Below are 27,402 nucleotides of genomic sequence, written 5' to 3'. Positions count from 1 at the left end.
AGAAGCAACTTGATTGAGACCAGTTGCTGCTCCTCTGTCTCAGATTTTTGGACTCTGCCCTGGGCAGGCTCACACATTATTCCAGAAGACTGGGAGCCAACAGAGGCTTCTCTGCCAACCCCGAGTCTTGGATCCCTGATAAACAACACACTGGAGGGGGATTGCCATCAACGAGCCAGATACCTCCTCCACATTGCCAGCCTCTACCCTCTGGCTGCTCCTGCCTAGGAAAGGCCTGGAGGAAGAGGCGAGGGAAGGAAGAGGCCTGCCCACTCTCACCATCCCTCCATTGACTCAGCACCAATATCTGGAGACACCATGGCCTGGGATACCTGGAGCTGCTGCCCCTGGCTTATCCTCCTCTGTGGTATGTGCATCCCAGCTTTTCCCTCCCCTCCCATGCTGGGAGGACAGATTGAGCTGGAAGCAGCTCTGGCCTCCACTCCTGGGCTCAGAAATGGTTGGAGTGAGGGCTGGGGCCCAGGTTTTCTCTTTTTATCTTGGTCCCCCTCTCTGTCTTGAGGAAAAAGAACACCAGGGGTAGTCCTTAGGGCCAAGACTCAGGTTCAGTCTGGTGTGACACTATTTCATTCCCGCCTATTAATGGGAAAAAAAAAAAAGATTCTGGTACATGTTTTGAAAAGTAGGGAAGATTTTATTCAAGGCTATTGCAATAAGGGCACTGAAATGGGGCGGGGGGTTGGGCTCAACTATGAATACAGCAAAGATGGCCAATGAGCAGAGTAAGGGGATCAGTGAATAGGAAATTCCTAAGAGGACATATCAAGGGTATGGAGATTCTTTTTTCTTTCTTTCTTTCTTTTTTTTTTTTTTTTTTTTTTTTTAGTTTTATTTATTTACTTTTAGAGAGAGGGGAAGGGAAGGAGAAAGAGAGAGAGAAACATCAATGTGTGGTTGCCTCTCACATGCCCCCAACTGGGGACCTGGCCCACAACCCAGGCATGTGCCCTGACTGGGAATCGAACTGGTGACCCTTTGGTTCACAGGATGGCACTCAATCCACTGAGCCACACCAGCCAGAGGAGGAGATTCTTGCTAAACCAGCTTAATAGGATTCTTGTGGAAGGAAGGCCAGGGTGATCATATATCAAGGGTGGGAGGGAGGAATTTGATCAGCTATCAAGGGGTGATCAGATATTAAGGGTGGGAGATACTTTCTAAACTCACTTAGCAAGATTCTTGCTGAGACTGGGAGATTCAGGCCCAGCAAGGACAGTATTGACAGGCCAAAGTCAAGGCCTAATCAAGAAGAGGGCTCAGAGGAGCCTAGTTAAAGCTTGGTCTTTGTCACCCCTATGTTGCCCTGGTTTTCGTCTTTGGTTACAACTAACTGCCCAACTCAGCATCCTCCACACCCACTCCACTTCCAGCTTTAAGAAGGCCTTTCCTTTGTTCTCTGTCAGCAGGACTTTGCTCATTCATTCAGCACCCAATTTCTGAGCACCTCTCCAGTGCCAGGGCCTATGTCAGGGGGGGACCACAGATGATTTGGCTGCAGAGCCTGACCTTGGGAGCCACAGCTTGGATCTCGGAGAACACCAATTTTGGTGTCCAGAGCACAAAGGTTGCCTGAGTCTTACTTCTTAGGTTGGCATATTAGCACCACCATTTTTCCAGAGATCTGTTCCTGCAGAAATGAGGGTTCATTTTCTTAAATCAATACAATGGGTCTCACCTCCCTCTTGAGCTTATAAGACCAAGATAACCAGGCAGGGTATTCACAAAGCTAAACCCCGGTCACCCTCCTTTCATCTATACCTCAACTCAGAAGGTAAAAGTACAGTGAGAGTATCCATACTCAGGCCCTCATTACCCTCTGGGGAGATCCTTCTTAAAAAGTGGAATGCTAGAGGAAGAACTATCAGAGACCATTGAACTTTTAGAGCCCAAAGTCTGTAGAACTTAGCCCAGTGCCTGACATATAGTAGGAACTTAGGAAATGTTTACTCAATGAATATGGGTGACTCTCCTTAGGATCACACTAAATTTGGGGTACGGCCCAAGTTGGAAATTAAGCCTCCATGTGTTCTGTCCCTTCTGTTGCACTACTCTCCTATGGTCAGCTGTTTTTGTATTCAGATGGCCCGGGTTCACCATTGACTTACTGTGGCAAAACCCAGGCAGGTTACTAAACCTATCTGGACCTCACCTTCCTCCTCTACAGAAAGTTGACAATAACACCCACCTCACAGAATTGTTAACAGGTATCAAATGAGATGCTATAGATAAATTTCTGACTTCAGCGTCTAGCACATAGTAGGAGTTCTTTAATATTAGCCCACCTTTCCCCACCAAATGATGAGGTCAGACTGAGATTGCATATCTTACATACTTAAAACTAGCCTGGAATTATAGACAGAGATTTGGATTATAAGAAATGGTACAAGTGGGTCCTGAATTTAAGTAAATCCAATGGATATGAAATTAGATTTATAGAAGGGTAAAATGAAGGTAGGGTGATTATTTAGCGAGATCCTCTAGAGCATTTCAAAGACAATTTGATTTCAAAAATTTAATTTACACACAACTTTTCCAGTTTTGTAGACCCTGAAGAGACCAAATTAGATTAGAAGGAAAATATGTATTTAAAGTGGCAATCACTTGTCAATGAATCAGGTTTCTTTGATTGTGACCCAGAGTGCCAACCAATTCAGCCTGATTTCCTATGAAATGTGATTATTTTTATCCTCAAGGAGAGTTGGACAGCATTGTATGTTTCAAAGGATAGAGGGCCTACAGGGAAGGAAGGAGGATTGGGGGAGCAGGCCCCTGCACTTTCTAGGAACTATCTGATTGCCAAGTGACTCTGGATTTTTCTCCTATTTCTAGTTTGTGCCTGGGGCCATGCAAAGCCAGTGAACCAGAGAAGAGATGACATGAGAAACTGTTCAACCAGCCCTCATGTGAGGCCCTGGCTCAGCCCACCCTGGTTCCCACCCCAGCCCTGCCCCACAGATCCCATCATCCTCCCCATCCCTTATTGCCTCAGTTGCTAGCCTCTCCCCCTACCAGCCTGTTTCCTGATTTCTGGAGTTTGGGGCCACTGTTTCTGATTAACATCCCTCAGGAAGGGCAGCACATTCTCAGGTGTCTGATATCTGCCCTTCATCCCTCCCTTCCACCCATTCCCACAGCAAGTTATCTACTTCTGTCCTGTCTTGGACCTGAATAACCCCACCACAAGGAGGGAGGAGTGGGAAGAAAGAGGATAGAAGGCTCCTGGCTAACCTTTGGCTTAGTTTAGTCAGAGGCCAGGAGGAGAATGGGAGGAAAGAAAACAACAATTCTAGAGAAACATTGAAAAGGGAAGCACAGAAGGAAGAAGGGAGGAAGGCAGAAAGTTAGAAGAGCCAATGGAAGGGCAAGAGAAGGAGGCTTAGGGTGTGAAGACCTGGAGAAGGTCCAATAAATTGGAGCTGAAAAGTCATCAGCTTCTTGGCTGGACACCAAAGTGATTCTTTCCACAACCAGAATAGGGTAAAAGAGCTTCCCCAGGCAGGGGTAGGGCAAAAGGTGAGAGCTAGTGGGTCTGCCAGCATCCAAAAGCCTCAGGAGTACATTTGCTTGCATTGTCAACTTTATGAGACCACTGGGGCAGGCAAGTGGGCGGGCCAGCCACATTACTTTTACATTAAAACAAACATGGATATATTGTGGAGTAGAGGGCAAAACAAAACAAAATAAATAAAACCCTCATACTTTATTTTAAAGATAAAACAGCCTTTTCAAAAATGTCTGACTTAGAGGGAATCTTTCTAGACAATGTCCCAAACCCCTGCGGGTACTCATACACCCGCCTCCGCCATTTGAGACCAGTGACTGGAAACTTGAAAAAGTCCCGAGTGTAGGTTTGTCCAGTGAGATACAGGATGCCAAATTATATCTGAATATACTTATACTAAAACATTATTCATTGTTTATCCAAAGAGACTCCCCTGCAACTCTCACCTACACCCCCATTCTAGACCCAGGTCCCATTACTGTCACAAAGGGTCCCTCTCCAAGATGTTCAACACCTCCATCTCTGCTCAGCTCATGCACCCTAATCTAGACTAACCCATAGCATCAGCTACTGCCCATCCCTCTCCAGGCTGGCCTAGTCTACTGACCCTACCACCCCCAAACACCTGCTTAAGAAGAGGTTGATGGCTCCTCCGGATGCTGGGGGCCCAGATGTCATTTTCTCTAAGTAATATGTGTCTCTGTGTGTGTCCTGATGTCTTCCTGTCCTGTGTCAGTATCTTCCAGCTACTGTGGTCAATACCACAGAGCAGCTCAGAGCCCTTCGCCAGCAGATGCACACACAGAATCTCTCTGCCTACATCATCCCAAACACAGATGCCCACATGGTAAGGAATGGCTCCACCCTCACCCATGCCCTTTCTGCTACCCTGGTGCAGCCTATGAGAACAGGCCACAAACAGATTTTTTAAGTCTCAGAAGAGGAAGGCAGAGGAAGGATTTGATAGGCAAAGGGAAGGAAGTGAGGAGCTTGGACACAGGAGTTTAGGGCAGCTGAAAGAATGCAATCCATTTCATAGGAGAGAAGACATTGCCAAATCTTGACCTCAGGCAATGAACCTATGGACAACTTCAGAATGGATTTTGATCACTTCCTAGATGGCAGATTCAGAATGAATATTTAGGGCATTATGCCCTACCTAGGAGGTTAGAATGTGGGCTGGGAATTGGACTGGGAAAATGCTAAGCTCCCTTCCCATTCAGCCCTTTGCATAACCTAATGGATGAAGCATTAAAATTATCCAGAGCCCCAGACTACATGAGTTTGGGGTTTAGGCTGGGGGAGGAGGAGCAGACAGGAAACAAGATGGTCTGAAGAAGAACTGCGTTTCCCAGAGCAGCACCCTGCCCACCCATCCCACCCTTTCCTCTTACTGTTTTCCCCTCCACCCCACCCACCTTTCCAACACCAGCCCAGTTGGAAGAGGAGGAATTTTCAGTGTCAATAAGATTATTTGGATTAGTTTTTCCACCTTCTGGGAAAGACTAAGAACTTTGGGTAAGTTTCTGAACTTCTCTGAGCCTCAGTTTCCCCTTCTGCAAGATAGGAATAATGAAATCTGTGTTTTAGGAATATGAGGATCAAAATACAATAATGTGTAAAGCCCTCTGCAAAAATTATTTATTATGTATTCAGAGTACTGTGTTAGACTGGGCAGAGAAGGGGACAGCTGGACAGAAAGACCCAGAAGAACAAAAATATATGATCCCAGGCTGCACAAAATCTGCATTCTGGCCTTTGCAGAACAGTCAGTCCAGTGTAAGATGTGGGATTTAGACTGTAGAAGTTAAGGCTGTTCAAAGGAAAAGATTCTAAGAGCTGAGGAAAGTTCCAGAGGGCTTTCTGGAAGAGGTACCCAGCATGCCTGGGCTTGTAGGACTGGTTAAATCTGACCAGAAAGACCTGGGATGTGGTTGGGAGCCTTCCATGTGGGGTCTAACTTTATGAAGAAGGATAACAATGGTGTTGTTGATTTCCTAGAGCGAGTACATTGGCGAACATGACAAGCGGCTTGCGTGGATTACAGGCTTTACAGGGTCTTCAGGTGACAACAATTACCCTGCCCTCCTTGCTTCTGTTGGTCAACTCAGAGGTGGTCACACCATCTTTCCTGAGAGCACCCACATGCAGCATTGACTCTTTTGGACTGCCAAAAGCAGACCTACTCACTCCTATTAAAAGCCTTAATGGTTCCCTTAGGAGAGATCCTCAACACAAAGTAGGGCACCCTTTCTGCTGGCTTCCATCAAGGTTCTCTTTACATCTCCTGCCTCATTTCCTTCTAATGGAGGAGAGAAACTCTCTAAAGGTCCCTGTGGCATTTTCAGAGCCAGCACAGTGTTTCCCATGCACTAAAAAAACACATCCTTCACTTTCACCCTCACCTCTAAGTTTCTCTGTTCTGCCCCAGGAACTGCAGTGGTGACCCTGGGGAAAGCAGGTCTCTGGACTGACAGTCGCTACTGGATCCAAGCTGAGCAGCAGATGGATTGCAATTGGGAGCTCCATAAGGAAGGTAAAAGGGCCACATGGATTTATTCCCCAAGCCCTGGAACCCGGACTGAGTTCTGGGATGTACAGGTGAGGGGATACATTCAAGGGCATGCTGGACCCCTCTGGGAAGCTGGGGAAATTCAAGGCCATCCCTAAACTTTGAGGCTGCTGTTAAGGAGGACACACCTGGCAGGACTGTCACAGGCAGAAACCTGGCTGGAGGGCCTGGTGCTGGCCCTGGAGGCAACCTCTGTTCCTTCCTGTCTTTCTCTAAGTTGGCAGTGCTCCCATTGTCAACTGGCTCCTCACCGAGATTCCTGCTGGAGGGCGTGTGGGCTTCGACCCCCTCCTCTTCTCCATTGGTAAGTTCTTTCCCCAGTCCCTATATTTGTCTACACCAATGAAGGTGACTCGGCTTCCCTGAGATGTAAAGAAGCATACCTTGGTAGAAGGAAGGGTAGGGTGGCCCTAAAGGTAGAGTGTTTAAACTTGTGGTTGCAGAATACTTTGCAACAAAAATGTATTCATGGATTGTGTAATAAAAATATATTTAAAAGAATGAATACAGATTTTTAAAGTCATGAGTGTAGAGACCCAACCTAGAAGACTTAGGGAAGTATTAAGATCTAGCAGATAAATAGGCTAGGATGTCCTTGAACCCAGAACAATCCTCTGTGACCTGGACTCTACCAATTAGAGCTCTAGAATCACTTGGTAACCCCTCTTCTGGAAGGCATCTTAGAATGGTCAAAGGAGTTGGGAGGGTTTCTAAGTAAAGAAGCATAGTCCCCTCCCTCCAGGAATACAGCTCCCAGAGCTCTGGGGCCCCAGCTGACTGGCCAACCTGACCCCAAGGATGGAATCCTCATAAACATACAGTCAAGCTTTCACTTCAGAAATGGCTTCTTTGACAGCCTTTCCAATTGCCTGAACATCAACATTCCTTTGGGCTATGGCATTGAAGCTCAGTTAAAATGGATAGTCTCTCTCTGGCCGAGTGACTTGGTTGGTTGGTTGGAGCATCATCCTGTACACCAAAAGGATGCAGGTTCAATCCCCAGTTGGGGCATGTACGGGAGGCAACCAATCACTGTTTCTGTCTCACATTGATGTCTCTCTCTCTCTCTCCCTCTCTCTCTCTCTCTCTCTCTCTCTCTCTCTCTCTCTCTCTCTCTCTCTCACACACACACACACACACACACACACACACACACAAAGAGGAAGGTGAGAGTACATGACTGAGAGGGCCAGACTGCTTGGACAGGCTCTGGGCAGCTAGGGCTACAGGAGCAGAACAGAAAACAGAGTGGATTATGACTAATTGTACCTGAAAATTGTGTCACAATTTTTCCTGAGGTGTAAGTGGGCAGGGAACAAGTGACTTCTTCCTGTCGCTGCAGGAACCTGGAAGAGTTATGACATGGCATTCAAAGGCTCTGACAAAGAGCTGGTTTCCATCACAACCAACCTTGTGGACCTGGTTTGGGGATCAGAGAGACCTCCAGTCCCAAACCAGCCCATTTATTTCCTGCAGGAGGCATTCACAGGTAATTCTTCAAGCCAGCTCTCATTCCCAACATGTAGCAACACAGGTCCATGCTGCTGCTACTTTGGCTGAAATTTTTTTTTCCTAAGAAATACCAAAGCAATGGTTCTCAAACCTTCATGTACATTCAAATTGCCTGGGATTCTTGTTTAAAATGCAAATTTTGGGGCCTTTTCAAAAGTGAACTGAATCGAAAGGTAGTCAGACTATATTTAGAAAATGCTGGATAAAGAATGTTAAGATTGAAGCAAGAGGGAGCAGGGACAAAGAAAACAAGAGAGTCAGAGAAAGATGAAAAATAACACACCCTATTGAAGAAAGAAAAAACATGATGTGATTTGCTTATCTGGCATTGAAGAAGACCAGCTCGTATTGAGGCATTCAAACCTTGACTTCCAGCCCTCCTGTGATGAGGAATTTAGATTTATGATTGCTGAGGTTGGATGAGCTGAGGTGGACAAAGGGAGTAAATAAACTCAGGATCAGTCTGTGACACAGATTAAGGTTCTAGTTAAGGCTGAACCACAAAGGAAAGTTAAGTGTTCCCCAAAACTCTAACATCAATAATCTTAGCCCTGCTGATACCATCTAAGTACATCACAAAAACAAAAAACAAAAAACCAGTATGCTCTATGATTCTTGCTAAGTAATAACTAAAATCCTGGCAGGACCAGGCTACTGACAGTGAATCAATGTCTCAACCACCACCACCTCCTACCTTCCTGGGAATTCTGAATGAGCCGATGGACTTGGACTCCTAATAATATTGGGCAATCTGAGAGACTTCGTTTCACATGCAGGTCCATGTACATTTGTTGTTTGGAAAGGAGTCAAAGGAGCAGGAGGGAAATTTCAAAATAGCAGTCTGATGAAACAAGTTAAAACTGTGTCCAATTTTCTTTATCCATTTTGATGTAACTTGCAGAATCATTATTTCTGCATCTTGAAAGTTTTTAAAGAAACTTCCTATCCAAGGATGTTCAATCAAAAATAAAATTTAATTTGTTCAGATAAAGAAGGGCACAGTTATGTCAGAAAGGGGCGGGGGTAAAGAGAAAATGTTCCCAGGAACTGGGAGACAGTTTGCATGAGTGTTGTAACTTCCCACAAATGAGGAGAAACCGAGCCATTGCAGGCTATCAGTCCTCAAGGAAGAGCCATCAGGTACCTGGAAGCCCAAGAAAAAAGATTGAGTCTCTAAGGTGTTAGAGATGACAGACTGTTTCTATAGCAACTCATAGGTTTTGAAGGGCAGAAAGGGCAAGGGAAAGAACATGAAACGTTAGTTACTCAAAGATACTTGTATGTATTGGACACTTTAAATTTACTTTCATTATTTGCCTCAAGGATATTACATTCATAAACCTTGAAAAACAACCCTAGGTGAAAGAAGCCAGTCAGAGAAGGCACCATATTGTATGGTTCTATTTGTTATGAAAGACCTAGCAGAGGCAAATTCATTGAGACAGAAAGCAGATGAGTGCTTTCCAGGGGCTGGGAGAAGGCAGGAATGAGGTGTGACTGCTTAAGGGCTACAGGGTTTCCTTTGGGGATGAGGAAAATGTTCTGAAATTAGATAGTGGTCGTCGTCGTCGGCAGCCGTCCGTCTCGAGAGACGATGGTGTAGCTTCTTAAGAGTCTATCTGCACCGCCGAGAATGGCTGTGCAGTCCGACTCGGGAGTGACACGGTATCTGTCTCCTCCCGTGTTGAATCGACATCTTGTGATGACGCTGAAGCTACAGAGCCTGGGCAGGGTAATATGGAGGGTCTGCTGTTGCCCATGCAGCAGACCCCCCCTCTCTTCGCAGCTGAAGGGTCCAAGGGAAAGACGGAGTCGATACAGCTTGGGTTCAGGTGCGCCGCAGGAGTTGCCGGTGTTGACTACAACGTCAAACCGCCTTAGGGACTCCGGTTCCGGATTTTCTGTCGGGGTTTACTCCCTTAGCCTTTCCCCTGAAGAGGTATGCCGCAAGGCAGCGGTAGTGGTTGCACAATATTGTGAATGTTCTTAAAGCCACTGAATTGTGCATTTAAAACGGTTAAAATGATACATTTTACAGTATGTATATTTTAACATACTGAAATAAAATAAATCTTAAAAAGTATCATACCCAAAGCTTTGTTTCTTGTTGAATCATTTTACCTGTTTGCATAAAGTTTTTAATGGCATTAAGTTATTTACGCTAATCTTTGAGCCAACTAGAACCTCATTAAGGGTTTATGATCTGCCAGTAAATTCTTAGCCCTGAGAAGAGGTAGATTCTTTACATGCATTACAAGGAGCAGGAATAAAAGATGAAAACTAAAGTCCTAGGATCAGGATACAAGCATTCCAGAAAGAAAGTTCTGTGAGTTTAAGGGATTTAAGGGACAGGTTTGGGAACTGACAATGTTAACAAGATAGTCCAATATCTGTGCAGGTAGAGTGTGAGCCACACAGTGAAATGAATTGGGTTCAAATCTCAGCTCCACCCCTTGCTAGCTATAAGACCCTGGGTAAGTCATTTTGCCTCCCCTAAGAGTCTATAAAATGGGCCAAGTAAGAATTAAAACAATGTATACGAAGTGCTTAGCTCAGATCTGTGGCTTATTAAGCAGCAGGGTTACTGCAGGAATGAGGCTTAAACATAACTCAGCCCTATTCCTTTGCCCTTCAATTAGGGTTGCTCTCCTGATCTCTCTTCTGCATACATACTTATTGATCATAAAGTTATACCAGACTTACTGTACCTAAAGACACCATTCTATGTGCATTATAAATATCAATTCGGGGTAAAGGGGGGATAAATGGTGATGAAAGACTTGACTTTCGGTGGTGAACACACAATACAATATACAGATGATGTATTATAGAATTGTACACTTGAAACATACTTAATTGTATTAACCAATGTCATCTCAATAAATTCAATAAAACTTTTTTGAAATATGAATTAATTTTATCACTGTAACAACCCTAATGATACTATCATTATGATCCATTCTCATTATACACATGTACAAAATAAGATGCCAAAGCACTAATTTTCCCAAAGTCACCTAGCTAGTAATAGCAGAGCTAGGATTTGAACCCAGATAGTCTGGGTCCAGAGCCCATATCCCTAATGACTACACAAGTAGAAGCTTGTTTGAAGAAAGGGTTTTACTGCTTTTAAAGAAATGTAAAAGTATTGCCCTAAGGGAGCCCCCTCAGAAACAGTGTCAAAGAGAAGGTATGTTACTCATGCTAGGCTCTTTTGCTTCTAGGGGGCACCTGGCAGGAGAAAGTATCTAGCATCCGCAGCCAGATGCAGAATCATCCCAAGTCCCCAACTGCTGTGCTTCTGTCGATGCTTGATGAGACAGCCTGTGAGTACAGATTTGCAGACACATGTGGGCACCTGGGTTACCCCAAGTCTACTGGACCCTGCAAGCACAGAACTCTTCCCCTAACCATCAGGTACCCACCAGTTCTGAGAGCTCTGTGGCCATGGCCTATGAGAACTAAGGGGAGGGGAAGGAGGTCATGTCTGCTGAATAAGGTAACACGAAAGCCTAGGACAAGCTAGGACCAGCATCCAGACCACTGGAGCAAAGATTTCTGTCTAGTGAATGGGAAGAGTCCCAGAAAACACCCCATCAGCAGCTTGGCTACCATCCCATGGCATTCATACACCCAGCTTTAGCACCCAGTGCAGCTCTGTTCTGTCCCTATGCAACTCAGGGCTTCCTATCTGACCCCAGCTCTAGGCTTCAGATAATCTGGGAACCCACTGAAAACTGTGTGCTGACTGCTGGCTGGGTATCTGCATTATTCTGGGATGAAGGGTCCATAGCTCTCATCCCTAACTCAAAGACACCCCACCCACAAATACTAAGAAACATACAAAGGTAGATGAAGTAGGTAGGCTGTTGGCAATCTTTGGGGTGCCAAAGCAAACAGCGTTGTATAGGTGTCAAATGTGCTATTCAACCTCATAAATGGTCCCCATCATCCTCTTCCCCAGGGCTCTTCAATCTGCGCAGTAGTGACATCCCTTACAACCCCTTCTTCTATTCGTACACACTGCTCACAGACTCCTCCATCAGGTATGCCTTTTCCTTTGCTTGCTGTGGTGGGCTTCCTCCAATTTCCACCCCCTCACTGTTCTAGCACTTACCCTACCCCAATATGCAGGCTTTCTGTGAACTTGGAGCTTTTCCTGACCCTTTGACCCCTGTTCCCACTTACTCCAAATCTGGTCTGCTCTGCTCCCTAACCTCCATAAACAAAGGTCCTCTGGTCCTTTATGTTGTTCTCAGAGCCTCTCAGGACCCTCCTGGTGTTGCCTCCCCATTCAGGTTGTTTGTAGACAAGAGTCGCTTTGACTCCAAGACCCTGCAGTATCTGAATGCCAACTGCACAGGCCCCATGTGTGTGCAACTCGAAAATTACAGCCACATCTATGACAGCGTGAAAGCCTACACCTCAGGAGCTGTGAAGATATGGATTGGTACCAGCAACACTATGTATGCGTTCTACAATGTGATACCTGAGGTGGGTTTGCCAGGCACCAGCCCAAGCCAGGCATTGCCCCACTCCAGCCCTGATAAGTCTCATCTAAAGTGAGGCCACAGCTCCTTGGTCATTCAGGTAGTTGGTCAGTCAACAATGGTGCAATGAGTTCCCTTCTAGGCCTCCCTGGAAAGAGAAAGAAGAACAACTGGATGTCTGTCCACAGAAAACTCAGAGATTGTCAAGGAAGCAAAAGGGAGTATAGCCCGGTAGAGCACAGGCTTTGAAGTTGCCAAACCTGAGACTGAATCCTGGCTTTACTCTGAAGTGGTTGTGCAATGACCTTGGACAACTGTTTAGCCAACCTGGGCCTCTGTTATCCCACTTGTAAAATAGTGATAAGAATCCCAACCTCAGAGGAGTTGGTCTGAGAAGCTTTCGAGGAAATAGTGCATGTAAAACCCAATGCCTGGCGCACAGTAGGCATTCAATAAGTGACAGATGTTAGAGTATGATATGTACAGGAAACTCATGTTGCCAAAATAGCCAACTGACAGGCAGTGGCCAGGCTCTGATCCATCCCAGAGTGCTGGTGGGATCCAGAAGCAGGGAATGATCCAGGGGCAGGGAGGGAGGGAAGGTTAAGCTGGCCATGGAAGACTAGGAAAGACCTGCAGAGTCAGAAAGCACATAAGTAATGACAACAAACTTACAACTATCAACAACAGAATCTAAAAAAATAAAATAAAAACAATCCAACTAAGCAAACCAGAATAGGAACAGAATCATAGGTATGGGGATCATTTGGAGGGCTATCAGTTGGGAGGGGGAAGGGGGAGAAATGGGGAAATGGTGCAGGGATTAAGAAGCATAATTGGTTTGTACAAATAGACAAGGGGAAGTTAAGAAAAATATAGGAAAGGGTGAAGCCCAAGAACTTATATGCATGACCCATGGACATGAACTAAGGGGGGTGGACTTGCTGGAGGGAAGGGAGGTACTGGGCAGAGGAGAGCAAAGGGAAAAGAGATTAGGACAACTGTAACAACATAATAAATAAAATATATTTTTTAAAAAAGAAAACACATAAGGAAAAGTCATTGCTACCATAATGATGAGCAAGTCTCCCCTTAGCCGGGCTTTCCTGCTAATCTTTTTCAAGCACCACTGTGTCCCGGAGAAGATTCCCAGACCTCTTCTTCTTTGCCCATGACAGGATAAAGTTGTAGCAGAAACCTACTCCCCAGTGATGATAACCAAGGCAGTGAAAAACAGCAAGGAGCAGGCCCTCCTCAGGGCCAGCCACGTAAGTCCATGGGCGGGCAGAACTGCCTTTTCGGAGCCCCCCGTCTGAGGGGTTAGAAAGATGACCTTGCAGAGGGACTTCAGAAGCCCCTTCACTGAAACAGAGAAGTGGACACAAAATTCATGGGTACCCATCAGTTCTTAACTCCCTTACTTCCAGCATAATACAGTAGTTCAGAACACAGGCCCTGAAGCTAGGGTATCAGAGTTCGAACCCCAGCTCCTCCACTTACCTCCTAGCTGAGTGACCTTGGACAAGTTGCTTTACTTCTCTGAGCCTCAGTTACCTAATTTGTAAAATAAGGACTATAATAGTAACTTACAGCAGTGTGGGTTTTTTTTTTCTGGCAAAGTGTATGTTTATTAAAATTAAATACAAGAAAAAGAAGTTAAGCTAGCTATCTAATGTTTATACAGACTACAGTAAAATCATGAGAATTTTTTACATGTTGCAAGTCTATCAGTCTTGGTATTCATATTTTAAGTAAAAAATGTGATACAAAAACATAAAGAAACAGAGAAAGAGATAAAAAGGAAGAGAATAAGGATGAGGAAGTGTGTCATCTGTCACACACTTAAGACTAAAATTCGTGGAGCCCCAGCCCCTCCTACCCCTGTTTTGCTATATCCAGTAAATCACCAGCAACTATATTCCAAATAATTTCCTCCTATTTGCCATAGTCTTACACAGACTCTCAGCATTTTTTACTTGGATTATCACAACAACCTCCCAGTTTGTCATTTACTTTTTCCCCCAACACTAATCAGAATAATCTTTCTAAAATCCATACCTGCTTAAGATGGCTAATTTACAGCAGAGTTGTTTTGAAAATTAAACATATGTAAGTAAATATACAATGTATATAGTATACTATATATAATATGTGCATATAAAACTATATATTAGCCCTGGCTGGTATGGCTCAGTGGATTGAGTGCTGTCCTATGAACTGAATGGTTGCCAGTTCAATTCCCAGTCATGACATATGCCTGGGTTGCAGGCCAGGTCCCCAGGTGGGGGCACACAAGCAGCAACCACACATTGCTGTTTCTCTCCCTCTTTTTCTCTCTCCCTTCCCCTCTCTCTAAAAATAAATAAATAAAATCTTTTAACAAAGAAAATAAAACACATATATTATAATATAAATAATACAGTCATCCCTCGATATCCACAAAGGATTCGTTCCACAACCTGCTCAGATGCTAAAGTCCCTTATGTAAACTGGTGTAGTATTTGCATATAACCAACACACATCCTCTTATATACTTTAAATCATCTGTAGATTACTTAGAATACCTAATGCAATGCAAACATGGTGTAAATACAGGATGGAGCAAAAGTAAGCTTACAATTGTGAGTATGCAAACACAGAGTTTATTGTTGTACTATTATTTATTAATTATTGTATTATTTTCATACAAACAACTGTGAATCTACTTTTGCCGCATCCTGTAGTTGTTATGATATATTGTTTAGGGGTCAACTTTGTGAAATTTTTTCTGATACTTTTAATCCATAGTTGGTTGGATCTGTGGACATGGAACATGTGGCTATGGAGGACTGACTGTATATAATAAATATCAATAAATGATTAATATATTTAAATATTTAAATATATTCAAATAAAATATAGTCATATGTTAAATAAATGTGTATGTACGTATATTTAAGTACATATAATGTATACATACTATAAATACATAATTGTATAAATGTGTAATAATCATGAGATAAATTATATCAATATGTAAGTATATATAAATATAATTATGTACATATAATTATTATATTAAATTAAATACTCATATTATTGCTTTGAGCACTGTGTGGTGCATTCTAAGTGTTAAAATAAGTGTTCATTGTAATGATTTTATCATCCTGGCAAGAAAATGGCTCACTCTTTTGAATATACCTGTTAAAATAAGAATAAAGCACCTCATTTTAGAAATTTTTTTCTTATGGAAAATCTTAAACATATGTGAAGATGGAGACAATAGCATAATAATCCCCAGGCACCATCATCAGGCTTTAGCTGTCATCAAGTCATGGCCAATCCCATTTTACCTGCAAGCCTGAATTCCCTTTCTCCACTCCCAGCCCTGTGTTGCTGGGTGACCTTAAGGCAAATCCCAGGTATTATATCCTTCCTCTGTCAATATATCAGTAAGTATCTCTAAAATATAAGAACTCTTTAAAACATCACCACCTTGTGATCATATAAATAAACATTAATAAGAATCCTTTAATATTATCAAATAGCTGATGAATACTTCATGTTCTTAAAATTCAGCTCCCAGAGCAGCCACCTAATCTCTTCTATTCTAAGCCTTGACTGAGACTGTTCCTCAGCCTACTTCTCTGCTTGCCCTGCTCCAGGTGCGGGATGCCGTGCCTGTGATCCGCTATTTGGTCTGGCTTGAGAAGAACGTGCCCAAAGGCACTGTGGATGAGTTCTCAGGGGCAGAGCTGCTGGACAGCTTCCGAAGGTGACTGACCACAGCTATTCTTTATGGCTGGCTGTCTTTTAACATGGGGATGAGGGAAAGGAAGGGGACTTGGTTTCCATATTTAGGGGGAAGGAAGACTCTCCTTGTATTTGGGGGCCTCTTTGGAACAAGGAGTGACAGGTTCTCTTGGATGGTCCTTGAATTGGGCAAGGAGGGGTGTCGGATGACATTTTCCAGTCCCCGCTGCCAATCAGACGACTTCAAGGGCTACAACTCAACCGCGCCCCCTAGTGTCTGCTTCAGGCACAGGCTGTTTTCCCTAGGGGAAGCTTGTTCAGGTTTATGGGTCTATGGACTGCTTGAGAATATCAACTTGAGGAGAGAGGTTTCCTGAGGGCATGTTTGGCCCACACCATTGGCAGACTGTAGGTTTGAAGTGCAGGATGCTGCTCCTAGGCTGGAGAAGTTTTTAAATATAAGGAGTTAGTTTTCTTCATTCTTCCTTTAGCATGAACACACTGTGAGCCATACAGGCCTTGGTTTCCCCATCTGTAAAATGGAGGTGGAGGAGGAATAACTGGTATCTATAGTTTCTCTATATCTAACCTTGAGTGCTCTATAAGTGGCAAGTTAGGGCCTGGGAAGATGAAACCAAGAAGTGCAGCTGGGAGAACCTGACAGATAGAGGCACGTGTGACCTTCATTTGCCCTTGTCAGATATGCTGGGCCCATTCATTGACCACTCTTGCCTTGTACTTTTCAGGCACGAAAATTTTTCTTCTGGACCCAGTTTTGAAACCATCTCTGCTAGTGGTATGAATGCTGCCATGGCCCACTACAGGTACTTCAGGAGAAATAATTTTCTAAGGCTCTGTGGGGGGATCCCAGTGTATGTACAAGGGGTGTGGGGGTGGAGGAGGGAATGATCTGGGACCTGGGTCCACATTTAAGCCTTGAGGCTTTTAGCACCATGGGGGCTAGGGACAGGGAGTAGAGTCCAGTGGGTGAGTTGGGAGTCCTTGGAATTAAAAGGCCTGAGCAATTTTCCCTCAAAAGGCTGGGACTTTGTGAGTGCTCACAGCTAAGGGATCAGGAAGAGATACAGGGCTGCTGCTGGATGCTTTTCCTTGGTGTCCTGTGAGTTGTTAATGTTCACTAATTCTTCAAGTTCACAAACACATGGGGAGAAAGGCCTGGTCATTCAGTCTGAACCAACTACAGTGGACCCAAGATGTAGGCTGGCCCAAGATGTGTTTGGCTCCATAGGGGAAAAACACTTGCAGACTTGCTTGATGAAATTTGGGGGATCAAGCTGTCCAAATGCCTCAACCTGGCATGGACACAGCAAGGATGGGTGTGAGACACCCTTCAAGGAATGCCTGGCCTATCCCAGAATTTCCTCCCCTGGCATCTCACAAACCCTCATTTCCCAGGCAGGAAATCCTCAGTCATACCAAACCTTGCTCTCCAGCCCCAGCCTTGGGTACCCTCCTTTACTGCACCCTGGCTTTTCAGGTCTCTCTGTTCTAGGACACAGCAGGAATTTAGAGAAAGAGTCCAGACCCAGCTCCCTCCCAGCTTTACTCTGTGGTCTTGTGCAACCCCCTTGGCCTCTGCAGACTGGTTTCTCCTTATGTAAAAAGAGATGACAGCAACGGGTGCTCTCTAAGGCTCTCCTAGCTCCCACATTGTGGGACTTCCTTCTCTCCTCCCTGGAGACCGGGGCCTTGTTTGTAAAGTGCAAGATAAACAGATACGTGCTGAGGACATTCATGGCAGAAGCTATGGACTTTTCTAGAGGTCCTTTGGGAGATAATGGCATCCTTAAAGAACTCAACCTGGAAGTCTAACCCCCAGGAGTCAGGGGGAATTCCTCTGCTCTTATTCAGGACCCCTGCCCCACCCAGTGTAGGGATAGGCTGCTCCTTTTCTCACCATCTCTCTCCTTCTTAGCCCAAGCAAGGAAGTACACCGCAAGCTGTCATCAGATGAGATGTACCTGCTGGATTCTGGAGGACAATACTGGTACGTAGCCTCCACCATGCCCTGGCCCAGCTATCTCAGTGCAGACACCCTGGGCTGGCCAAAAATGGGCCAAAACTGTCCCTTCCTGGGCACAGATTCTTCATCTGAGAAAGGAGAGGCCTGCATTGAATGAGTCTTCCAATTTTTACACTTTAGGGAAGGCTGTGTACAATAGGAAACACACAGAGGCCAAAACAGGGGGGCTGTGCATGTAGCACCTCAGTGAGAAACAGAAAAAGACTACCCTTGCTCAAATGAAATGTTTTTAACCCCACATATTATTACAGTCTGAACAGCCATGATTAGCAGCCTTGCCTGGCTGCACAAACAGTTCATCCATACTTTCACCCGCTCATGCACACCCTGGACATATTCCATACACCGCCAGTGCCATGTATCCTCCTCAGCCCCCTTCCTTCCCAGCTGCATGGGTGAGGTGACCATGTCAATGAGTGGGGGCAGAATTGAGCCTCCAAAAGCAACAGGCAGGCAAGTAAAACAACCTCAGGGATGCCCAAAGCACAGTTGAGACAGGGCACTCCTATCAATATGGGTATGTATCTGTGTGTAGAAATGTGTGTGTGATCTGAGTACATGCAAAACCACATGTAGGGCATGCACAACCTCCTATGTAAAAGAGTGCTGTCCCTCTGCACCAGGACTCCACAATCTGTGTGTCCACCTGTGTGCTATCATTTAAATTAGTAAAGAACCATGACGTGAATGACATCCCTTTAGATGTGTTACCCTTACATAGTGCACAACCTGAACACCCAGTTATGATAACCATGCAGAATAGGCTAACCCCATTCTGCCCAAATACATGACCAATCATTCACACAGGAGCTGAGCTGAGAAGAGCTGGAAGAATTTCCCTTCTGATCTAGGAAGCAAGTATACTGTGGGAAGCTTAGACTGGGGAAAAGAAGGGATAGCGGAACTGATGAAGGAGTTTGCCATCCTCTATCCTGTAGAAATGGTGAATGTGTTAATGACAAAGACAACTTCACATGTTCTGAGCACAGCTCTGGGAGCCAGCACAGCAGGCACTCAGCCTAGCAGCCTTTTCTAGTTGTGTACTGGACACAGCCAATGTGCGAACGGGAGGTGAGTTTGTGGGGCAATGCTGGACTGGGGTGCACTCAGAGCAGAGTAAGGCCAGGGAAATGGTCACCTCACTCCTCTCCCTCTGAGGAAGTCTGCCACACGCTGTGACCTGCTCCCAAAGAGGAGTCCCCAGGGCTCTGGGACCATTTCTTTCTTCCCCCTCCCCCAGGGGTCGCCACATGGGCCATCCTGGGGGAACAGCTACAGCTGGGGTTGGGAGTCAGACTTTGGCTTCTGGCTTTAGTTCACTAGGACTATGAGCAAATTCCTAGGTCAGATCCATGTTTACAATGGAGCAAACGTGTGGAGAGTGAGTGCTTGCTACAGGTCTGGCTTTACCAAGACTCAAAGAGGGACATAGCCTCCCGGCCTCAACTGCCTCACCTGTGAAATGGAGATAATCAGGCCTGCTCTAGCTCCCTTCCCAGGGAGCTGCCGAAGGTGTTCTATAGATGGTAACTAACTATCTGAATGTGTGGATGTTATACTCTCTCTGCTCCTCAGTTTCCCCATCTGTAAAAATGGGACAATCTCCTCCCAATTCTCACAAAACCTGGAAAAAGCCTTGCTTTCAGAGTCAACCTAACCCAAGCAAACCAGTTTACAAACAGCCAAAATGACGGACATGGAAGTAGAGTATGTTTGTGGGAAATCAGGATTGCCCGACAATATAGTGATTTGTACTTGATAGCTTTGCAGAGCCCCTTCATGCATAAACGCTAAAGATGGGCATTTGATGATGGCAGCCATCTTCTTCTTTTCACCTCCTACCTCACCCCTATTCCAGCACATAAGAAGCACACAGCCACAGTCCCTACCCTGAGGTGTTCAACAGAGTTGGACATGTTCATTTTCCTTCTACACAGGGATGGAACCACAGACATCACCAGGACAGTCCATTGGGGGACCCCCTCTGCTTTCCAAAAGGTAAGCATTGGTCCTAGATTTCCTCTGCCCACCCTCATTCAAGGGATATGCAAGAAATCACTCTAAGAGCCCTTTCATTTTACAGAATCTAAAACTGAGGCCCAGAGAGGTTAATAGTTCGCTCACCTTTACACAAGTTAATACCACAAAACCCAGTGCTCCCAGGCACTTCCCCAGAGATGTTTTAGGCCACCAACAGAACTTCACAACCTGTGCACTGTCATTGAAATTAGTACACAACTATGGGGTAAATAGCATTCATTTAGATGTCTCCAAGCTTACCATCACCCCACTTTAGTATATCAGTGAACAAATATTTACTTGGTGCTGTCTGTGTGCCTAGCCCCTGTGCTCAGCAGAAAAGAGGAAGAAAGGCATTCCAGGAAGAGAAATGACACAAGCAAAGTCTCAGAGGTGGAAAGGAGCTGGAGCTTTTCAGGAAGCAATGGGGGCTGGCCTACCTGGTGCAGAGGCTGAGACCTCATCTGGGTGCACTAGGGGCCTCTGGGGAAGGTGGGGTGCAGGGCGCCATATTCATGCATTCAGCAAGCAGACTGTAGCTCAGGTATAGTGCTGGAAACAAAGAAAAAGCCAACACTGGTTAGACCTGAAGGAGCTCATAGTTTGCTGGGTTAAGTTCTCTGCCCTAGGCTGCCTGAGATGAAAAACCCATGGGCGTGTGTGTGTGTATGTGTGATAAAGAGGACTCACCATGTTGCCACAGGGAGTGACCAGGAGAAGAGATTGCTGTCAGCCCACTTTCTTTTCTTTTTTCATAAGGTAACAGCCCTAAGTGAACAAGGCTGACCTACCAGATTATCAGACCCTAACCCAAACTTAAAACCTTAAGAAAACTAAATGATGATCATGATAATGGTAATAAAGATGCTGACCTCAATTTGAGTATTTACTCTGTTTGGAGCACCTTACATGCTTGAGTCTCCCTACTCCTCCCAGCAACAGTATGAGCTGGCACTATGATTGTCCCATTATAGATGATGATAGTAAGGCACAGAGAGGTTAAAATTGCTTGCTTAAGGTCTCAGAGTTTGTGAGTGGCCAAATCAGGATTCCAGCCCAGGGAGTTTGCCTTCCAAGCCCCTGCTGTCACTGCCTCAGTTCACCATTATCTATAAGTATCCAGTGGACCAGCCAAAGAGCACTGCATGGACCAAGCCCTAGCTTTGGGAAAATCCCCCTTAGCCTCCTCTGGCCATCTTTTAGGACCTGGGTGACCACACATGAGCATGCACCTCCCTCCCAACATTCCCCCTCCACAGGCCTGGGCCCATATACCTGCATATATACATAGGCCAAGCACCTGGAAACTCAGGCTCTCCCTCTTGTGTGCCATATTACTTCTCCTTCTCCCCCTATCAGGAGGCATATACCCGCGTGTTGATAGGAAATATCGATCTGTCCAGACTCATCTTTCCTGCTCATACATCAGGTAGGTTTCTGAAACCGCAATGGACCCAAAGTCTTAGGCACTGATTTTATTAGATCCAATCCACCACCCTGGGGAGGCTGGGGAGGCAGGGATTATTATATCATCACATACATTGAATATATAAGAAAATAAAGCTGAGAGAGAGAAAGTGATTTGCCCAAGGTTGCACAGAAGGTCAGTAGGAGAACCAGGGCTTCAACTCAAGCCTCCTGCCTCTTAATATAAGGGTAGCTCAAGCTGGAGAGGATTCCTGGAGGAAGTAGGTGTCTTGACAAATGGGGAGAAATTGTAGTAGAGTTATAATCCCAGGTAATGGGTACAACATAAGGTGTGCTGGAAATAGTACATGCTTACCTGTCTCTCAGCAGCCTCTCTTCACAGATACCCTGGTATCTGGCTTTGAAACAAAAGAGCAAGAAGGAGCAAGGTGAATAGTCTGGGGTCTAGCCAACTGACTGGGGGTTATCTCTCTTCTAGGACTAAATTTGGAAGCTTTTGCACGCAAAGCCTTGTGGGATGTTGGACTCAATTATGGTCATGGGACAGGCCATGGCATTGGCAACTTCCTGGGTGTGCACGAGTGTAAGTATCTACTCAACACTCCCTTGAGATACTCCTGCTTCTGAAGGTAGTAGAGGTATTCACAGTTATGGAAATAACCAAGACCCTCAGAGAAGCAGTGATCTACCCAAATTTACACAGCTGGTGGGAGGTGATGCTCCATGGGGTGAGAAATGTTGGCAGCTGGCCACTCCTGCTGCCTGTCTGGCATCTGGGAGGTCCCCAGAAAGAGGAGTAGCAAGTCTATACCTAGTGGATGATTGGTATGGAGCCTACAGAAATAAAAGCTAATGCCAATCTGGTCTGTACCAGTCCCAGATAGACAATGATATGGTGGATAAGTGCTGCTAGAGGAGCCCAGGGCTCCCCAGTTACCTGCTGCTCCCTGGAGCCTGCTAGTTTCCAAGCTGGTGAGTACTGGAGAGCTGACACCTTACCTATATCTCCCTTTCCAGGGCCAGTAGGATTCCAGTCCAACAGCATTACTATGAGCAAGGGCATGTTCACTTCTATTGGTATGACTCTCGGACTCCTCTGCCCATCCCCACCCCAAGACTAGCCCAGGACTGCAGTCTAGGGAGCATGACAGGCACAGGCACACCTGTGTTCCACTGCTGCCCTCCCTCTACTCCCCACTTCCAGTCCCAAATGGATTGTCCCACCCTAACCCCAGACGCCTTCAGCCTGTGCCATCATTTTGCTCTTGGGAGTCAGTTCCCAGCTGTAAATCCAAACTATAGAGTCTCCATCCAAATGCTAGGGTAACAGAACAGAGACACAAAATGAGATAGGGGTACCTTCAGGACCTAAGTGAGCCCTGAAGTCTTACTCACTGGGCTACAAAGGAAGGTGAGAGAGCTGAACCCAGCAGGTTGCCTCTGGGTAGCCAATGAACATCTGACAAGTGGTGGGTCTGCCCCAGCCACCTGCCGAAGGCAGACATGCAGCCATCCTCCGTAGCCACTCCTCAATTGGTACAGGAAGCCTGGGTTCAGGTACTCCCTCTGCTTAATGGCACCAGTGTCTCTGTGTCTCCCAGAACCTGGTTACTATCAGGATGGTGAATTTGGGATCCGCCTTGAAGATGTGGCCCTTGTGGTAGAAGCAAAGACCAAGGTAAACTGTCATCAAAATGGACTGGAAGTTTAGACTTTGGGCTTCGTGTATGTGTTGTGGGGGAAGATGTACAGAAGGTCAGAGGAGAAGGGCATTTGAATGTGTGGACACAAATTTACTTGGAGTCTTCTTTAGCTCCAGAAAAATTTCATAAATCAGAGTTTCTCAAACCTGTTTGCATATTAGAATATTAGAACCATCTAGAGAGATTTATTTTTTAATGCAAATGCCCAGGTCCCACACCAGACCAAATGAATCAGTATTCCTGCCCTAAATCATTGGTTCTCAATGCACATAATATTCACCAGGGGAGCTTGTTAGGAGTAACAATTCCATATAATAGCAACCAACAAGATGAAATACCTAGGTACAATCTTAAAAAACTTACATGGAGGAAATATTCATTCAGGAACATAAAAAAAGGTTTAAGTAAATGATGCTTTCTGGAAAGAATATTATGATGATGTCATTGCTCCCTAAATTTATCTGTAAATTCAAGCCAACCTCAATTTCAGCAGTACTAGCTGGGTGCCCTTGTAACTTTACAAAACAATAGTAAAGTTTATTTCTAAAAATGAACAATTAAAAGAGCTACATAACCTGACCAGTGTTGCTCAGTTGGTTGGGCATTGTCCTACAAAGTGAAAGGTCACTGGTTTGATTCCCAGTCAAGGCACATGCCTAGGTTGTGGGTTCAGTTGATCCCTGGTCAGTGTGCATACAAGAGGCAAGCGATCAATGTTTTTCTCTAGAATCAATGTTTCTCTCCCTCTTTTTCCCCTCCTTACCCTCTCTCTAAAAAATAAATTAAAAATTTAAAAATAAATAGCTATGTACCTAGAAAAAAATCTAAAAAGAAATAAAAGAGCAATAAGGGAAATGATCCTGTTCAGATATTAGCACATGCTATGAAGCTACCATAACTAAAATAGTGTGACACTGGAGATAGGAGAGGCAGGTGTAACAATGCAACAGAAGAGGTAACTCATAAATGGACCCTCTAATATCCATAAATGAAATGGGAATTTAGTTTACAATAAAGCTGGCATTTCAAAACAGTAAATAAGAGAGAGATTGTTTAATAAATGGAAGGGAGAACAAATAGCTAATCATTTGAGGATGGGGATTAAATCGAATAAATTCACTAGTACACCAAAATAAAATTTCAAATGAATCAAAGTTTAAGTGTAGAACCATAAAAGATATAGAAGAAAACCTATATGAATTCATTTTTAATCCTAGGGTGGAAAAGGGTCTTTCTATGTAAGACCAGAAGCCATGAAGAAAAAGATTGATGATTCTAACTAAATTAAATTTAAAAAATCCATATGAAAACAATACATAATCGAAAGATGTATCACAAACACAGCATATGTGTCCGAAAAAGGGTGAATGTCCTTTTACCACAATCTTTTACAAATCAATAAGACAAAAATAAGGAAAATGGAAAAAATGGGCAAAGGACATGAAGATGCAACTCACTAAGATCAACACAGATTATCCATAAATGTAAAAAGATGCTCAATTTAATTCTCAAAGAAATACAAATTAAAATAATAGAATATCATGTTTCACCTATCTGATTGACAAAAAAACGAGACTTTGATGATACCCAGTGCTGGTGGGTTTGTGGGAAACAGGCACTCCCATACACTGCTAGGGGAAGTACAAATTGCTACAAGCTTTCTGGAGGGAAGTTGGACAATATCTATAAAAATTCCTATTAAAAATGCCTATACTTTTTTTCTAAGTATCCCCTCTGCCGGATATTTACCTTCTGGATGTAGTCAAAAAATGTAACCAAGCTGTCTCTATACAATGATGTTGACTGTAGCATGTAGCATCAATGGTAATAGATTTCTATTTCTAAAGAATAGAAACAGGCTAAATATCTATCACTGATTAAATAAATCATGACCCACATACTATAGTTCCTGATGTAGCCTTTAAAAAGAACAAGTTGCATCTCCCTGTGCTAACATGGAGTGGTCTCCTAGGTTTACTATTGAGGTGGGGTGGAGAAGAGAATGTCCAGAGTAGTATATGATAGGGTGCATTTTGCATGAATTTTTAAAATATGTACATATGCATACTGCATATGTCTAAAATGTTTTCAGGAAGGAAAGCAGGCAGGGATGAGACTTTCAAATTTTATTGGATAAATTTTTGTACTGTAAATTTTCTAAGCACGTACAAGTAAGAGCGCTCTGAAAGATGAAAATTCTAGGCCATTTTTCTTCTTTATACTTATCTCTATAGATAGATCCATCAATAGATAGGTAGACAGAAATATGGATACATAGATATATATATATAGATACAGATAGAGATTAGATATATTGGTATAAAAATCTAATACTTATCTTTAAATTATTTAATTGTAGGTTCCTAGCCTTATCCTAGAGATTCTCACTCCATGGTGTTGGGGGTTAGGTCTCATCATCTACATATTTAACAAGTTCCTTAGGTGCTTTGTGGACACACACACTTTTGAGAAATAAAGGCCTAAGTCTAAATTTAGGAATCAGAAGGGAAGCATCAAAGGTGAGGTGCTAAGTTGTAGAGAGGGGGGTAGCTAAGGGCAATGTGGGAGGCTAAGGCCTCCCCTGAGTCTTGGGTTTGACAAGGGTCAGTTCCCTGTGCCCATGGATTTTAGGTGGAGTATTCTGGTCCTTCCTTCAGCCTAGCTCCTCACTTATTTTCTGCTTTCCCATCTTCCCTGTTGCCTCCCAGTACCCAGGGATCTACCTGACCTTTGAAGTGGTGTCCTTGGTTCCCTATGACCGGAACCTCATTGATGTCAGCCTGCTGTCCCCAGAGCAGGTGAGTGTCCCTCAGCACTGGCTACCCTTCAGCCCCTGAACCACTGCCTGTCTTCTTTACCCTCGGTTTCTCTCGCCTTTGCTCCCCCTACCCCAAGACCTTCTGCCCCTTCCTTGCTGGGAGGGTCCACACTAATGGCACCTATAGGCACACACTGGGGTATTCCTTCCTTCCTCACTTACCAGAGACCCCAGAGGTTCTAGAACTCTCTAGTCAGATCAGCCTTCCCAACCCCAGGTAGTAAACTCCTCAGGAATCTGAGACTGGGTCTCTGAACTCTGCCATCTCAAGTCCTAGAACTAAAATCAATCCCTTCTTCTCTCTGAACCATAGGCCACTTTTCTGTAAAATGGGATAATAATGCCTGTCCTACTTACTATCATTCCCAGGCCTAAAATTCACCCACACACATACCCCATGAAAGTCACTATGACATTAAACAGCCACTGTGTCAAACTGCCTCTAAAAAGCCCCAGAAAATGCCTGTTGTCTGATGGTGGCTGGGGAATCAAGAGGGAAGCACCAAAAGTGTAGTGCTAAGTGCATAGATCCCCTACAGGGATCTATGAGCACCTATGGTTACCTGGGTCAAGATGGGCAGCTGGACTACTACAGCAGGGGACTGGATGGCACCAAGACCTCACCTCTTGTCAACTCACCCTCAGGAAAATCTCATCCCTCCTACCTTTTGCAGCTCCAGTACCTGAACCACTATTACCAGACCATCCGTGAGAAGGTGGGTCCTGAGCTGCAGCAGCGCAAGCTGCTGGAAGAATTTGAGTGGCTGCAGAAGCACACAGAGCCCCTCTCTGCAAGGGCACCATGCACCACCTTCTTGGCATCTCTGTTGGCAGTCTCTACTCTTGCCATCCTGGACTGGGGTGTCTAGAGGCCTAGGACTCCCCTGCTAACCCTCTTGCTCAGCTCCCTTTACCCTGCACACCCATACCCCAAGAGCTCCTGCTGGCCCACTGCTTGGAAACCTTTGCCCTCAGCCTCCTTCTCCAGGAGTCAGGGCTTCTTTACCCCAGCCAAGCCTTCTCTAGGCTTGTACACCCCACGCTTGGGTCCCCACTCTGGGATAGAGAGCCAGCTAGTTCCTTTCCTCCAGCGAGCCCAGTGGGTCTAATCTATAACCTGGCAGAGCCTGTTGCTGCTGCCTCCCAAAGATGATATAGGGCAGTACCTCACCCCCAGGGACTCCATGGCCCTGGGACAGCCCCACTCTAAAACCACAGAGCTGTTCTCTCACACTGACTCCTAACTCCTTGGTCTCCTCATGCCCTTGAGGCTGCCTCTGGCCATGTCCTCTTGTCCTTGGCCCTACTATGATCTTCTGGTTGCTGCCTATAAGTTGAAGGAACATGGGCTGCTTCCAGGCTTCCTACTGGGCCTATAAAGAGAGAGGAAGGGAGGGTGGTTGAATCCTCTGGTGGCATACTGCCACCCAAAAGTCAGGGTGACCAACCAGGGAAGAGGCATGTACACCAGCCCTCCACCCAACATGTGAGCCCATGGGTTCCATTCCAAGTGACAGGATAGCGAGTTAAGCCATAGGAATTTGGCCATGAGGTAAGAGTG

General features: G+C 45.0%; 1 protein-coding gene across 2 annotated transcripts; it reads left to right on the top strand.

Moving 5' to 3' along the window:
• On the top strand, positions 1-27,402 carry XPNPEP2 (X-prolyl aminopeptidase 2). Of its 2 annotated transcripts, XM_090264722.1 has the most exons (21): positions 15-367; positions 2,851-2,924; positions 4,260-4,370; positions 5,525-5,588; positions 5,955-6,059; positions 6,313-6,399; positions 7,438-7,584; positions 10,832-10,933; positions 11,572-11,653; positions 11,906-12,101; positions 13,276-13,365; positions 15,742-15,851; positions 16,576-16,653; positions 17,766-17,837; positions 19,811-19,871; positions 21,252-21,321; positions 21,799-21,903; positions 22,338-22,397; positions 22,922-22,998; positions 25,732-25,821; positions 26,516-27,402. In XM_090264722.1, exons 1-21 carry the CDS (start codon positions 319-321, stop codon positions 26,708-26,710), a joined length of 2,025 nt encoding a protein of 674 aa, XP_090120848.1. In that variant the 5' UTR covers positions 15-318; the 3' UTR covers positions 26,711-27,402. The 2 variants fall into 2 exon arrangements, with proteins under 2 accessions (XP_090120849.1, XP_090120848.1); XM_090264723.1 differs by lacking the exons at positions 21,252-21,321; positions 21,799-21,903; positions 22,338-22,397; ... (1 more) ...; positions 25,732-25,821; positions 26,516-27,402 and adding an exon at positions 20,215-20,758 and having other exon boundaries at positions 1-367.

Source organism: Furipterus horrens, unplaced genomic scaffold, assembly GCF_987537825.1.
Source record: "Furipterus horrens unplaced genomic scaffold, mFurHor1.1.pri manual_scaffold_17, whole genome shotgun sequence".
NCBI lineage: Eukaryota > Metazoa > Chordata > Mammalia > Chiroptera > Furipteridae > Furipterus > Furipterus horrens.
The sequence above is the reverse complement of the archived record's forward strand: the minus strand, read 5'-3'. Positions and strand labels throughout refer to the sequence as shown.

Coding starts and splice junctions, on each gene's coding strand:
- XPNPEP2 (XM_090264722.1), top strand. CDS start 319: ATGGCCTGGGATACCTGGAGCTGCTGCCCCTGGCTTATCCTCCTCTGT. Junction 12,102..13,275: donor TCTACAATGTGATACCTGAG/GTGGGTTTGCCA, acceptor TGCCCATGACAG/GATAAAGTTGTAGCAGAAAC. Junction 16,654..17,765: donor GCTGCCATGGCCCACTACAG/GTACTTCAGGAG, acceptor TCTCCTTCTTAG/CCCAAGCAAGGAAGTACACC.